The sequence below is a fragment of the Nelumbo lutea genome, chromosome 4 (assembly GCF_056320005.1).
Source record: "Nelumbo lutea isolate HS-2025 chromosome 4, American lotus-T2T, whole genome shotgun sequence".
In the NCBI taxonomy this organism is placed as follows: Eukaryota; Viridiplantae; Streptophyta; class Magnoliopsida; order Proteales; family Nelumbonaceae; genus Nelumbo; species Nelumbo lutea.
This window is the reverse complement of record NC_142687.1, coordinates 88366372-88380585: the sequence shown is the minus strand read 5'-3', so window position 1 is coordinate 88380585 and position 14214 is coordinate 88366372. Positions and strand designations below refer to the sequence as shown.

At 39.7% G+C, this 14214-nt stretch overlaps 1 protein-coding gene across 1 annotated transcript; it reads right to left on the bottom strand.

Annotated features, from left to right (window-relative positions):
* Positions 1 to 12529: 12529 nt before the first annotated feature.
* Positions 12530 to 13033, bottom strand: LOC148861628 (uncharacterized). Its single transcript, XM_088985060.1, has one exon. It carries the CDS (start codon positions 13031 to 13033, stop codon positions 12530 to 12532), a length of 504 nt encoding a protein of 167 aa, XP_088841186.1.
* Between the last annotated feature and the right edge of the window lie 1181 nt (positions 13034 to 14214).

Here is a 14214-nt window from a genome sequence, read left to right as displayed (position 1 = left end):
CTAGCTTAAAAATCTTATATACCCTTCCATTTGTAGACTGTCTTGATAATCAGAGATTGATTTTAAAATCAGATAGGTATCTTCTTATCATTTTTTACAGTGGATTCTACCCTCGAACTTGACATGCACACTTATTTTTATTGCTACCTTCCACCGTTTGACTCAAATCTTGACACTTGCCTTAGGTGAAGAGACCCGGTAATTAAGTGTTAGGTGAGTGTCTTTGGCATTCCCTTTCCCGTTTGATGTGAATCTCAACATTTAACTTAGGTGAAGAGACCTAGTTACTAAGTCTAGGGTGTCCATTGACTTTTTTTTTCTTTCTTTTTTTTGGTACAGAAACATTGTTCAAGGTAGTCCACTATTTCTAACAATTTGAAGAATTTTTGTCTAATTTTTCAATCTTTCTCTTCTTATCTTAACAGGGGCAAACTTGAAAGTATTTTCCAAATTTTAAATGATTTCGACAATATTCAAATGAGACCAATTTTGACTCCTATCACTTGCTACCAATTTCTACAAAATTTGATATTCTTTTATTAGTTTCCTCAACTTTTTCTGTTTGGTAGTCTCTTTTAATAGAAAAACTTTTTAAATTTTTTAGTGAAATTTTAATTCTACATTTCTAAAGGCTTAGCTTCTCACTTTTTTTTTCAACTTTTTGCTCTCTTTCCTCACCCCCAACTTAAATGCCATTGTCCCTAATGGCATGACTAAAATGATGCAAAGAAGATTTGGGCCAAAGGGAACAACGAGTAGGGTTTTCCTGAGGGGTTCAAGGTATGCCACCTGGTCTTGAATCAAGAAAAGAAACAATAATTCTAACAGACAAAAATCAATTGAAAACTATGTTGGGTTGCCTCCCAACCAGCGCTAAGTTTAACGTCTTCAGCCGGACACATTCACACACTATTTCCATCCATACTCCCCAACTCACTTTCATCTTCTGACAGACAAGGTTCAGATTGGGCTAACCACGGGGTAGACAGGGTCTCTAAAAGATCATCAACTATATCCACCTTGCACTCATCTTCCCTTGGATTTGGATACTTAGAGGCACTAAAAATGTTTAACCAGACTTTCTACTCCCCTAATGAAATGTCCATTTTTCCCGATTTGTAGTTGAGATTTGTATCGACCGTTGCTAGAAATGGACGTCTTAAGATTATCGGGATGTAGTTCAATTCCTCGATTATGGTCATGTCTAGGATAAAATCAAATGGGAAGTGACAACCCTCTACCTTGACCATGACATCGTCAATAACACTTCGAGGAGTGTTGACTGACCAATTAGCAAGTTGCAGAATTAGTGGGGTTGATTTTAACTCGCCGATCCTGAACCTATCATAAATGGATGGAAGCAGATTTATACTAGCCCTAAGATCCACTAGTGCCCAATCGAAGGTTATTCCAATGATGACACAGCTTATGAGAGGAGCACTAAGGTCTTTCATATTCCAGGGGAATTAATTTATGAGAGTTGCACTAACATTTGCCGAGAGCATAATTTTTTGTGGGGCCAAGTGTGGCTCCATCATTTCAATACACAACTCTTTTAAGAACTTGGCATAGGCTGGGAAATGTTGGATCACGTCGAGGAGAGGGAAGTTAATATGGACTTCCCTGCTCTCCTCGTTGCAAGTCTCTTTCTTCTTTCGCACCGGCCCGACTGTGAGTGCAGTTGGAAAGGGAACTACGAATTGGTTCACTAAAGGTTCTTCTTCTGAAGTTTCCTTTCCTTCTTCTTCTTCCCCCAACTTAGGGTTTTCATGCTCATTTTCTTCTCCATTAACTCTCTTTTTCTCACACGGGTCCTCTAATATCATCCCACTCCTTAAGGTTGTAACAACTTTGGCATTTTCAGGCTGAGGGTTCCTAGGAGGTGGTTGAATTTGTTGTGGAGGAAAACTCAGTGGCTGATTTCTAGGACTCACAACCAGTTGACTTGGTAATTGCCCTACTCCTCTCCTCTTCTTGGCTTCAACTAGTTGTCCTATTTGGCTTTCTAATCTATCGATGGACTGCTGTTGATTTAGGATCAACTGCTAAAGCTTCATTAATTGGTCATCGATGGTACAGGTTTGAGGAGGTTGTGGGTAAGTCTGATACGGTTGAACGGGTGTTGGTTCCTAGGGTACACCTGCTGGAATGAACTCTATACTTGTGTCCTCTGAAAATTTCGGGCCATAGAGTTAAATGAATGATGATATTGTTGGGACTGTGAGTAGGTTTGACATGATTGAGCCGGTTGAGTCCCATGGTACCAGTGAGTTTGGGCTCTGGACCACTAAGAGTGCATATTTGGTAGGGGTTTTCTTGGACTTGGGCCCTATAATTGAAGTTGGGTTGATTTTCCCACCCAATGTTATATGGACTAGAGAATGCGTTAGCATTGGGTTGGAAAATTCTATGGGCCGCATGTACTTGGTTTGGAATAATTGGTTGACATGGGCCCGCCACAGGGCACTGGCTGACATGATGGGTCGGGCTTGCACAGATGGAACATGATGGATATGATGACAAGGTTGGGTGTAGGTCACTTTGTTGATGACGTGCAAGGACTTCGTCAAGTCTTTAGGCCATACCATTAATCTTGTCCAATTGTCAAGACAGGTGGTTCCAATCTATTTGTGGCTCAGGTTGGAAGTAATTTCTCATTCCACAAACTTTGGCCATTGAAATCATTTTATTTTAACCCCCTTTTTTTGAAATTTGAATTTTAAATTTTAAATTTTAATTTCAAATTTAGATCTTGAAATTTAAATTCTAAAATTTAAACTCAATTTTGATTTTCTAATTTTTTTATTTTTTTATTTGAAGTTTGAAATTTAAATTCAAATTTAGATTTGTTTTTATTTTTTTCTTTTTTTTGAAATTTGAAATTCAGATTTGAATTTTTAAATTTTAAAAAAATGCAAGCAAATCAACCACACGACCTAGGGGCTGACCTAGGGTTTCCTAAACTAGCGGTTCAACCAATGTGAATCCTTTTAGGTTCACTTGGAATTACATCATTTCCTTTGGTTAGTCAGGTAAGAGGTGGGGATGTGGGAGGCTCCCCTTACTCTTGCAAGGACCTAATTAAGTAACCACAAAACCCGCTTAGGCTTAGTCGTTTAACTTCTTTCCTTAGGCACCAACCACCGGTTATGGAAAATAATTTCAAGCTCTCCTAAATTTAACACACTTTTGAACCAAATTTGAGGCTTCCCTAAAGGATCTTTCTATCCAAATTTAAAATTAGGGTTAGGGTGAAACCGCACATGAATGGTGGTGATTTTTGGGCCAAGGAAGGGTGATGAAATCCCCACCTTATCTTATTTAGGTTGGATACCCTTAAATGAATTAACAAAAACACAAAATAAACACAACAAAAGGCAACTAACTACAATGCATGAACAATTATTTCTAAGATGTAATTCAGCAATTAAACATAAAAGAATAAAGCAAACAACTAAGCAAAATGAACAATTTAAATAATAAAGAGAATACCTAACACATTCACAACTAACAATAATAATTTCAGAAAATAAATAAAACTATATGATGCATGCTCTAGAATATCAAACCCTAAAAAATGGAATGAAAATGCACAAAAAATATTAACCATCTTTTTTTTATTTTATTTTGTATATTTTTTTATACAAAATTTAAATTTTTTAAATTTAAATTCAAATTCAGATTTTGAAATTTAAATTCCTAAAATTTAAATTTAAATTTTTATTTTTAAATTTATTCTTTTTTATAGTTTGAAAATTTAAAATTTAAATTTCAAATTCAGATTCGAATTAAATTTTAAATTTAAATTCAGATTTAAAATTTAAACTCAAACTCAAAAACTTCAACAATTTCCTATTTGGCAATTAATTATTCAATTAAACAACTAAAAGAAAGGAAATTAAATAAAGCAAGAAATAATAATTGCAAACAGAAAATAAAACAACAAATAATTGTGCTAAACAGAATTAACAACTACCAAAAATAAATTCTAACAAACTAATTGCTAATCTGAAAATAAAATGATCAAAAAGAAAATTATGTAAGAAATAGATAAAACAAAAGAAAAAATACAAATCTAAAAAAAATAAACTAAATATAAAATAAACAAAAGAAAAAAAATATGCTGAAATTTTTTTTATTTGTATACTTTTTTTTGTTTTTGTTTTTAATAAAAGAAAACACAAATCTAAAAATAAACAATTTTTTTATTTTTTTTTTGTTTTTTATTGTTTTTATATGAAATAAAAGAAAAAATGAATCTAAAATTTAAACCAAAAATAAAATAAAATAAAATAAAATAAAATAAAAGATTAAGCTGCAAGAAATAAAATTAAATAAAATAAACGATTTTCTTTGTTTTTCAAGTCTGGAATAAAAGAAAAACACAAACATAATAAAGAAAAAAATCGAACAAGAAATTAAAATAAAGAAAGAAGAATAGATCTAGAAACAAAATGGAAGCAAAATAATACTAAAAAAATAAATCGGATCTAGAAAAAACATAATTAAAAATTCAAAAAGAACTATTCTATAAAAGAAAGAGTTTGAAAATAAAAATAAGAAAATTAAAATTAAAATTGAACGACTACGCCTGAAACGCAATCCAATTTCTCTTCTCTTCTCTTATGTCTCGTAGTTCCGCAATGCTCCGGTACCCCACCTTTTGCTATTCTGTCCTGCTGAATCAAAGAAAAATAATAACTAAACTGAGATAACGGATCAAGTAATAAAACGAAAAAGAAAAAATAATGAAACAGATCCAAAACAAAGTAAATAAAAAATTTTCTCTATTGCTTTCCTGGCAACGGCGCCAAAAACTTGGTGTGTCCGGAAGCGCGTCATTAAACACTCCGAAACACTAGTTTAAACATTTATAATTCTTACCGTTTCTTAAACAATTACTAACGTAGTAAATGGGTGAGAACAAGTCGTATCCATAGGGAAGCAAGTGAAAAATTAATATATACTTAGATTTGGACAAGAGAATGTAATCGGGAATGGCAGAAAATACGAAAATAAAATCTATTACTGTTGAAATTAAATGTTTCGAATTTAAACAATACAATAAATAAAAATCAAAATTTAATAAAGTATGGGAATCAACAAAGGAAATAAAAGAAATAAATAAAAAAAATGATCCAGAATCTAGATCCGGTGGCGGTAGCGGTAGCTGTAGATCGGCCAGACAGCTTGCAGAAACCCCTCCTGACAAGAATCATGTGTTTGTCCTTTCTGCAAACCTCGAATCCCTTGAGACACCTTAGCCTTGAATCTAATGAATTTAGATATGTAAAATAGAGAAACGAAAAAAGAATTAAATTTAAAAGATTGCAGAAATAAAAATAACAGAAAAGAAAAGAATGGTTGATTAGATCCAGTGGCGGTAGTTGCAAAATGGTTGAACAGCTTGCAGAAACCCCTCCTGACAAGATCTGGGCGTCCTCCCCTTCTACAACCCTTGGACTCCTCAAGAAACCTTAGCCTTGTTAATTGGGTGAATTGACCAACCCCTTCTACAGGGCCCCTAGGACCCTTTTTATAGAGAAGGGTGGACACAATTGGAAATAGGGAGAAAGATATGGGGCGACAGTTAGGATTTAGCAAAGTTAGGGATGCCCTAGGGTTTTTAATGAATGGTTAAGATGGTTTTGGGGTGATCCTATGGATGAAAATAAAAGGAGAGGGCGCCCAATATTATGTAGGGCTAAGATTTGGGCACCCAGAAATGGAGGGTGTAGACTAGAAGTTAGGTGGCTCCTACGGTTAGAATGCTAAAAAGAGAGTGCCCTAGAATGGATGGTTGGGATACAAAATGGAGGGAGTGGCTGAGATTTAATGGTGAAGAGCTTAATGGTGAGGATTAACAAAATAGGTGGCACACTAGGGTTTAAAAGCTATAAAGAAGAGCTCTAAAATGAGTGGTTGAGATTAAAAGAGGTGGAGGGTGGAGATTAAACACCTAGGGGCAGCTAGGGTTTGATAAGAGTGAAAAGATTAGGTTAAAAAGGCTCCCTAGGGTTTGTTAAGAAGATGGGAGTATGGTAATACAGTATGATGGGCGCCAACTGGGTTTAGTAGATAGGAGGCACTCTCCTGTTCTCAGTTCTTTACAAAAACTCCCCCTCTCTCAAATAGTCTTCACACCAGTTTCCCAAAAACTATACTTCAACCTTGAAAACTTCCCAGTTTTCTACATAATTTGCACAAAGACCCTCAGACCTCACATAATTGATTTTAACTAGGAAAATTGTACATTTTGACTACTCTAAAGCCAAAAATACCCCTAAATTGATGCCCTTAAGGCATCAAAATGCAGAGTTATCAATCACCCATTCAAGCAAATTCTCAGGCTGCCCCAACATACCCAGGTTTTTTACACTTGATGGATCTTACTGATGAGCATATCAAAGGCAACCCAATGTAACTTTCCAGTTTTGCCTATTAATATCTAAGGTCTAGGGCAGAACTGGAAAAATTGTCCAAGTTCATTGTTTCATCCAAACACACACTACATGTGCTTTGGGCCTAACCCTAACAGTTAAGACAAGCTACCCCAACTTCTTTAGTAACACATCAGTGTCAGCCTTGGCGGGATAAACTCTCAAAATCTATCCAATGGTTGACAACATTCTAAACTAACATGAGTCTCATAAGTGTCCAATTTAAGGAGTAATTACATAAAAACATGCTAATATCAACATGAAACAATAATGTACTTTTATTCATTTACAATAAACGCATCTATACATTAATCCAATTGGAGCTAAGGGCATACACTATCTAACACCAAAACACTAAGAAAAACTAATACAATTTGATTTGACTTATCGATTTTTCTTTCTTACTTTTTTTCATTTGGTCTATAATTATTGAAGTATTTTCTATATATTTTAAATAATAAAATTATGCTTTTTAGAATTAAATAAAGAAGTAATCATTGATATTTGAGGCTTGTGTGTCTCAACCTGGCAAAGGCTTAAGCCTTGAGCATTGAGGCAAAATCTATGCAACTCACCTCAAGATGTGAACCTCATGCCTCTAAGATTAAGCATTTTAAAACAATGGTTGTGAGGAAAGGCCTCACAAGGCAGAATAGAATTTGTGATCATCGAGTCGTTGTCCTTGCAAAGGCACTTAACCTTGTGAGGCCATAATGGAATTTCTTGCACTTAAAGGCTAGTGACTCAAGGACTGAGTAATCATATTCAATCTTGTGAGGTCAATTCAAAGCTTCGACATTTAGAGGCCATAAACATGACCTCGCAGTTACATCCAACCTTGTGAGGCTCGGTTAAGGCCTTAACACTCGAATGTTGCTTTAAAACCATTAGACATGTGATTGTTGCCCAAGGGAAACCACATTTGGTTGTGATTGGTGACCACACTAATATGCGTCACCCTCTTATAAATCCTTAGAGCGTGCTCTAACAACCTTGTAGTCCTTGTATACACATGTCTTTGGGTAGATAAAGACAGGATCTGTTCTCCAAGCATTGGATGAAAACCCTCCCAGCCTTTATAAATAGTTGAGCAAGCAAGACATTAGGGGACATTCATTCCTTAGCTAACTCTTTACAATTACTAGTGTTCCAATCCCTTACCTAGATTTAGTCATTTTCCAAAATCTTTCATTGACTTACTCTTTGTCTCTGAGTTTAGAGACATTTCTCAATCCATTTTCAATATTCTTAGACCATCTTTATCCCTGTTGACACTATATCCCTATTGACACTAGTTGTAAGAGTGTAACTGTGTATGGTAAGTTGTTTGTCAGAGCCTTGTGAATGCTTTGAAAGTTGATCATCCAGTGATCATATTATGCAAAAAATCCCAACAACTAGAGGTAGAATTTCAAAACTTAATAGAACCCTAATGATGAAATTGCATAAGTGAGAAAACGGGTTTTTTTCATTAGATCGATTAGGTTCGTGGACCACAAAAAAATTAAATCTTTTGGTTCAAGATTGAGTTTATTACCTGATTTTGATGTTCACAAGTGTATAAATCGAAGTGGTTTTCACACCCAAGCTTGATTTTTTCCAAAAATACTGCAATAAGTTGAAGATGGTGCAACTCTATCCTTACAGTCTTGGAAATCATCTCCATAATTTATAGCAACAAAGGTCTGACCTTTCTCACATTTTTGGGTGATGTTATTGACCTAAAACAAGTTTGGGATAGTGTTAGAAAAAATGAATAATAGGTTTGGTCGAGTGGGGTTCAAAACCTAGCCAAAAAGTCTTACAATGGTGGAATTGAATTCAGCTAGTAAGGGAGAATTTGCATGGTTCGATTCCTTCTAATTCCTTTCTATTTATAAACTTGGGGGATGCAAGATCCCTCTCCTAATCTATTTACAACTCTTAAGTTATTTAGAATAAGATTAGAGAGAGACCAACTCTCTTAAATTAACCATTAAATTGGAATCCATCTAATTAATCAAACTAGTCAAATTCCAGTCTTACTAGACTTATCTAGCACATAGTTTTACTAGGACTCTTATGTAATACTCTTAATTACCCATTAGCACTCTATTAATTCTAGAACATATTTATCCAATTAAAAGATTATAACTTATATAGTGTAGGATCCATAAGTTAATGGGAGAGCCAACATGTCACATGCTTTATATAAGCTAGTGGGGCCGACCACTTGGAACCTTATCATCCTAAAGGTCCAAGTCTATTGGTAATTAAGAATTAATTACGTGTAATCAATCTATCTATTATAAACAATTGACTCCACAATAAAGGAAGGACTTTTTCTCTCTGTCTTTATGGCATGGTGTCCACTCCCAACACTATTAGATCTTTCATTAAGGATTCAAATAATCCTACTACCGACAAATTCAGGATTCTAAGGAGTAAGTTGTACAAATTCAGGTTTCAAGTTGAGGTGGATTTGACTTTGGCCGATATGGTAGTTTGATCTTAACGACTCATCCGGTTCGACCAGGAAACCAGATCGCGTACCAGGAACACGGTAATTATCAACCTTGCGGACATCAAAATGCGCATTCAACTGATTTCAGCCTCGAGAGGAGTGCATCCGATTTTCATGGGAGTCGTCGGATTACATTGATCTTGCCCATCCAAAATAAACTATAGTGGCTATAAATAGGGCCCATGGGGTCCCCTTTTTCCTCATCGTGATTTATGCATTCGTGTTCTGAGCTCGTGTGTCCACTTCCAGGTCAGTGTCACCTATTCTTGTTCTTCGAAGTCATCTCTCTTCTCTTCGGCTTAGGTAAGCCTCCCTCGCTCCTACTTGTTTTCCTCTGATTATGATGTCGAGTGTTAGCACTAGTAGTCTGTTGGATGCCAGTAACGAGTCAAGTGGGACCGAGGTGGACTCCTTGGGCCAAGAAGTAGAGTCTGGTCCTGCTGAGGTGGGCACCTTGGCACAAGGTTCCGAGCGCCCAGCCCGCCCGAGGTGGATTCCCAAACAAAAGAACGGGAAGACTCTGGGAAGGAAGCATCGAGCTCCTGTAGTTCTTGGAGGCCGAGGCTGGACTGGTTTGGTCCTTCCATGAAGACAACGGAGAGGCTGCAAACACTGGCTGAGCACTATAAGTTCCCTGAGGACCATAGCTGGTGTATCCCTTTAGAGGGATATCCTTGGGATCATAATCCCGATGAGGTCGTGGTGCTCAAGGAGCAGCTGACAGCTGGGCTGCACTTCCCACTCCACCCGTTCATCATGGAGATTCTCCGATTTTTTAACATAACCATTGGTCAGCTTCACTCGAACTCAGTTTGCTCTATAGTAGGTACCATCTCCCTATTTCACTACTTCGGCAAGCCTTTGACCATGGACACCTTTAGCTCGGCCAGTTCTATTAAGAAGAACTTTGACAGTCTTCCTTCTTCCAAATACCGTAGTTACTAACTGACCCCCCAACCTGGGTAGAAGATCCTGTATGGTCTCCCCAACAAAGTCGTGGCCTAGAAGAGGCATTATTTTATCGTCACTATGGCTGGGGGTGGCCATTTCCAACGCACCGGAGAACAACCATCAGTGACCCCAACATCAAGTTAGATAAGGACATGAAGAAATAGGTTTGCACCTAAGCGAAACTCAAGTTGGAATTGGACAACTTCTTAGCCGAGGAGAATTTAGTTAATGCTAGGCTGAGTCCAGGTAGGTCTCCACTCCTGTTTCACACACTTAGACTTTTTCCTTTCTCACTGACTTCTTCGTTGAGTTCGTATCTGTGCTGCAGGTACCATGGCGGATATCCCTGTCTCCAAGCTTTTCTCTAATATGAAGAAGAGGAAAAAGAGGAAGGCGTCTCGCATTGAACCCCAAGCCACCAAGCCCGTTGCTAGTCCCACTGCACCTGCTGCCCTGAGGAGGAAAGAGGGTGCGCCCGTCATCAACTTGGTCGAGGATGACCAGGGAACCAGGTCACCAGCTCGTGAACCCAAGGTGTCCCAAGAGTTCGAGCCCCAACCCGTCCAACCAGAGGTCGCCGCTTCTGGTGTAATTCCCGAGGAGGGCCAAAGTATTTTTGATGCCCGGGTTGCCACTCTCGAGAGAAAAGAAGTCTTTCCTGCCGAGGTGTCAAAGTATGTGGGGATGTCGCGCTCCAAGCTCGCTACCACTGCATGGAGCCATTTGATGGTGGTACGTTTCTAACTTCACTTCTCTGTTCTTTGTGCTTTTCCTGCCCTACTGACTGGTACAACTCTTTTGTAGACAAACTCAATGATCCACTCGTTGGTGGAGCAGTCCGACTACCAAATGGAGCTACTACAAGTTTCAAAGTCAAAGGCGAAGGTCTTAGAGGCCAAGGTTTTGGATGCCGAGTCGAAAGCAACGAAGTGCCAGGCCAAGACGTTGAAGGCTGTGGAGCCGACAAAGAAACAAGAGGCAGAAGCGAAGCAAAAGGAGGAGCGCATCCGCAAAATGACGAAGGAGGTCGAGGAAAACAAGGCTCTACTTTCTGAGCTTGAGGATATCTTCTCTTAGGAGCTAAAGGAAGCCGGTTCTCGCGCTGTTCAAGCTTACAAGACTTCTTCGGAGTTCAAGAATTTTGTGAGCAAGACAGATACCTCGGCCTTCCACAAGGGTTTCAAGGTCTATCACTGGCTGGCGAGGCGCACATTTCCCTAACTCGATCTTCAACCGCTCACAATGATTGGGATCTCCAGTGAGACTGTGATTCAAGCGACGAGCGAAGATCCAAACTCCGAGGAGGATGGGGACAATGATGTTGAACTGGAAGCTGGAGAGAAGTTGGGGAACTCTGGCGTAGCAGTCGATGAGGTCATGGAGACCGATGAGGTTGCTGCTGCGAACACATCTATGGAGGTAGACCAGACCAAGGATGCCGAGAACGCTGAAGGAGGGGACGAGGAGCCCCATCAAGACTAAATTGTGCCTCTTTTCTTGGACCTCCCTATATATACAATATGTAGCGAGCCTCCAAGCTCAGTAATAGAGCATTATCTTTTTCCTTTTTTTTTTTAATGCACTTCGAACCTTTTTTTTTACATCAATACAATGTAGTTCGTTCTCTCTTTTGAATCTACTTCGAACCCTTCGTTTGTGCAAATTTTTCTAAGTGTGCATTACCCTGAAGTGCTGAGCTGACAAGTTAGGCATGAGTAGGAATAAGCCGATCTCAATGTATTTCGGAGTAAGTAGACACTATATGGTATGTGCCCAACCTGCTTGCGTACGGGCTACTTTTATGTTTACCCCAGCAGAAGCGACTAGGTCTTAGGTTGCCTATGCCAAAGCGACTAGGCCTTAAGTTACCTATGCCAAAGCGGCTAGGTCTTATGTTGCCTATGCTGAAGCGACAAGGTCTTAGATCACCCATGCTGAAGAAGTGACTGGGACTTATCTGCCCATGCCGAAGAGGCGACTGGAACTTATCTGCCCGTGAAAAAAGGTGACTAGGACTTGTATTGTGCCAATATCTTTTGTCAGCTTGACAGAATGCCCTTAGGCCCTGGGAGAGACTCGTAGTTCCCTCCCCAACTCGGTGTCCTTTTGACTAGCTCGATGGTCTTGTGGACTTAGTGAAATTTTGAGAATGTTGGAGTCATGAGTTCATGGATAATACCTTCTCAAATGGATAATACCGTCCTGTATGTCAGCTTGAAGGGAGTTACATCAGTTGCGGTCTTGATAGTCGTCCTATAGGCCCAAAGGACACTAGGCAATTTGTCCACCCACAACCCCTTAGCTCGCGCCAAGTGAGGTTTCAGTCCGCGGAGGATAGCCCTGTTCGTCGCTTCGGCCTGTCTGTTCGCCTACAGGTGTGCTCCGAGGTTTCAGTCCGCGGAGCGTAAAGGAATTCCTATATAGTCGTCTGTCGATAAGGATGTACCGAGCTAACTGATTCTCTACCCTCTGAGCTGCATTGCGTTCTGTTGGTAGGGTCCCGTGGAGTAGATAACCAACTAGTGGGTCAATCCAACTCGTTCTACTTGCAACATAGGAGTGACCTCTTCTGCCCCCCCCCCCGAGAATGTTGGGCTAAGGCAAGTCTTCTATGTACACTGTCCACATCATATTGTCACTGGTACTTGCCAACCACCAACCGCAACAGGGCATCGGCCTTAGCATTCTCGGATCTCGGTCTTTGCCTGATGAACAAGGAAAGGAAGCAGGGCAAGAGTTCCCTTACCTTGGCTAGATAAGCCGCCATAGTAGAATCTTGAGCTTCGTAGTCGTCATTGACATGGTTTACTACTAACTGAGAATCGTTGCACACTACGAGGTGCCTTACACCCATTTCCTTTGCTAAACTGAGCCTAGCATTCAATGCCTTGTATTCCATCTCGTTGTTCGACACCTCGAATCCGAACCGGAGAGCATACTCCAGCTTCACCTCGCTTGACTCGTACAGTATTAGTCCAGCACCACTTCCTCGCTGGTTAGATGAGCCGTCGATGTGGAGAATCCAGGGCTCCTCATCCCAGATCGTTGCTACTTTGACTGGAACCGGTGCTGTGCGGGTTGACTCCTCTGACTTATTAGCGGGCTCAATCAGTTCAAGGCTGACGCGCTGAACATACATTCTCCTACGAAGTCCGCCAAGACTTGGGCTTTGATTGCTGGTCGTAGCTCGAACTGGATGTCATACTCGCTCAACTCGATGGCCCACTTCGTCAACCTACCGGACACCTTGGGCTTGAGCAAAACATGCTTCAGAGGCTTGTTGGTAAGGATGACAATGGTGTGGGCTTGGAAGTATGGGCGTAGTTTCCATGCTGCTACTACTAGAGCGTACGCTAACCTCTCAATGTCAGGGTATCTGGTATTTGCATCCCACAAAACTCTACTTACATAGTAGACAGGTCGTTGGACTCGGTTTACTTCTCTAATTAGTGCCAAGCTGACACCTCGTCACTCGCAGAGAGGTACAATTTCAACTTGTCACCTTCACCAGGTCGAGTTAACATCGGGGCAGTACTTAAGTACTTTTTCAACTTGTCAAATGCAAGCCGACACTCTTCAATCCACGCAAAATCTTCATTCTTTTTTATTGCCTTAAAGAAAGGCATGTATCAACCCACCGATTTAGACATAAACCGGTTTAAAACAGCTACCCAACCAGTTAGCCTTTGGACTTCCTTTATCTTTTGGGTTGGTATCATATCTAATATAGCCTTGATTTTGTTTGGGTTGGCTTTGATACCACATCGGTTCACTATGTAACCAAGGAACTTGCCTGACACAACCCCGAAGACACACTTGTTCGGGTTGAGCTTCATGTTAAATTTTCTTAGAATTTGAAAAACGCAATTTAAATCATCGATTAAAGAATCCAAAAATTGGGTCTTCACAACCATGTCGTCAACATAACACTCCATCTTATTACTGGTCAATGGTTCAAAAATCTTGTTTACAAGTCATTGGAAAGTTGCTCCAGCATTTTTTAGCCCAAAGGTCATTACTTTGTAACAATACAGCCCTAGCTCGGTTACAAAAGCGGTCTTATCCTGGTCAGCTATGTCCATCCTAATCTGGTTGTAGCCAGAGTAGGCATCCATGAAGCTTAGCAACTCGTGCCTCGAGGTCGCGTATACCAAGTGGTCCATTTTGGGAAGGGGGAAGCAATCCTTAGGGCAAGCTCCGTTGAGGTCGATGTAGTTGACGCACATGCGCCACTTCACATTAGCCTTCTTCACCAGCACGGGGTTGACCACCCAGCTTGGGTAATGGACCTCCCTAACGAAGTCTGCTGCGAAGAGCTTC

Excerpts from the sequence above, each read along its gene's own strand:
- LOC148861628 (XM_088985060.1), bottom strand. The coding sequence starts at position 13,033 with ATGTATGTTCAGCGCGTCAGCCTTGAACTGATTGAGCCCGCTAATAAG.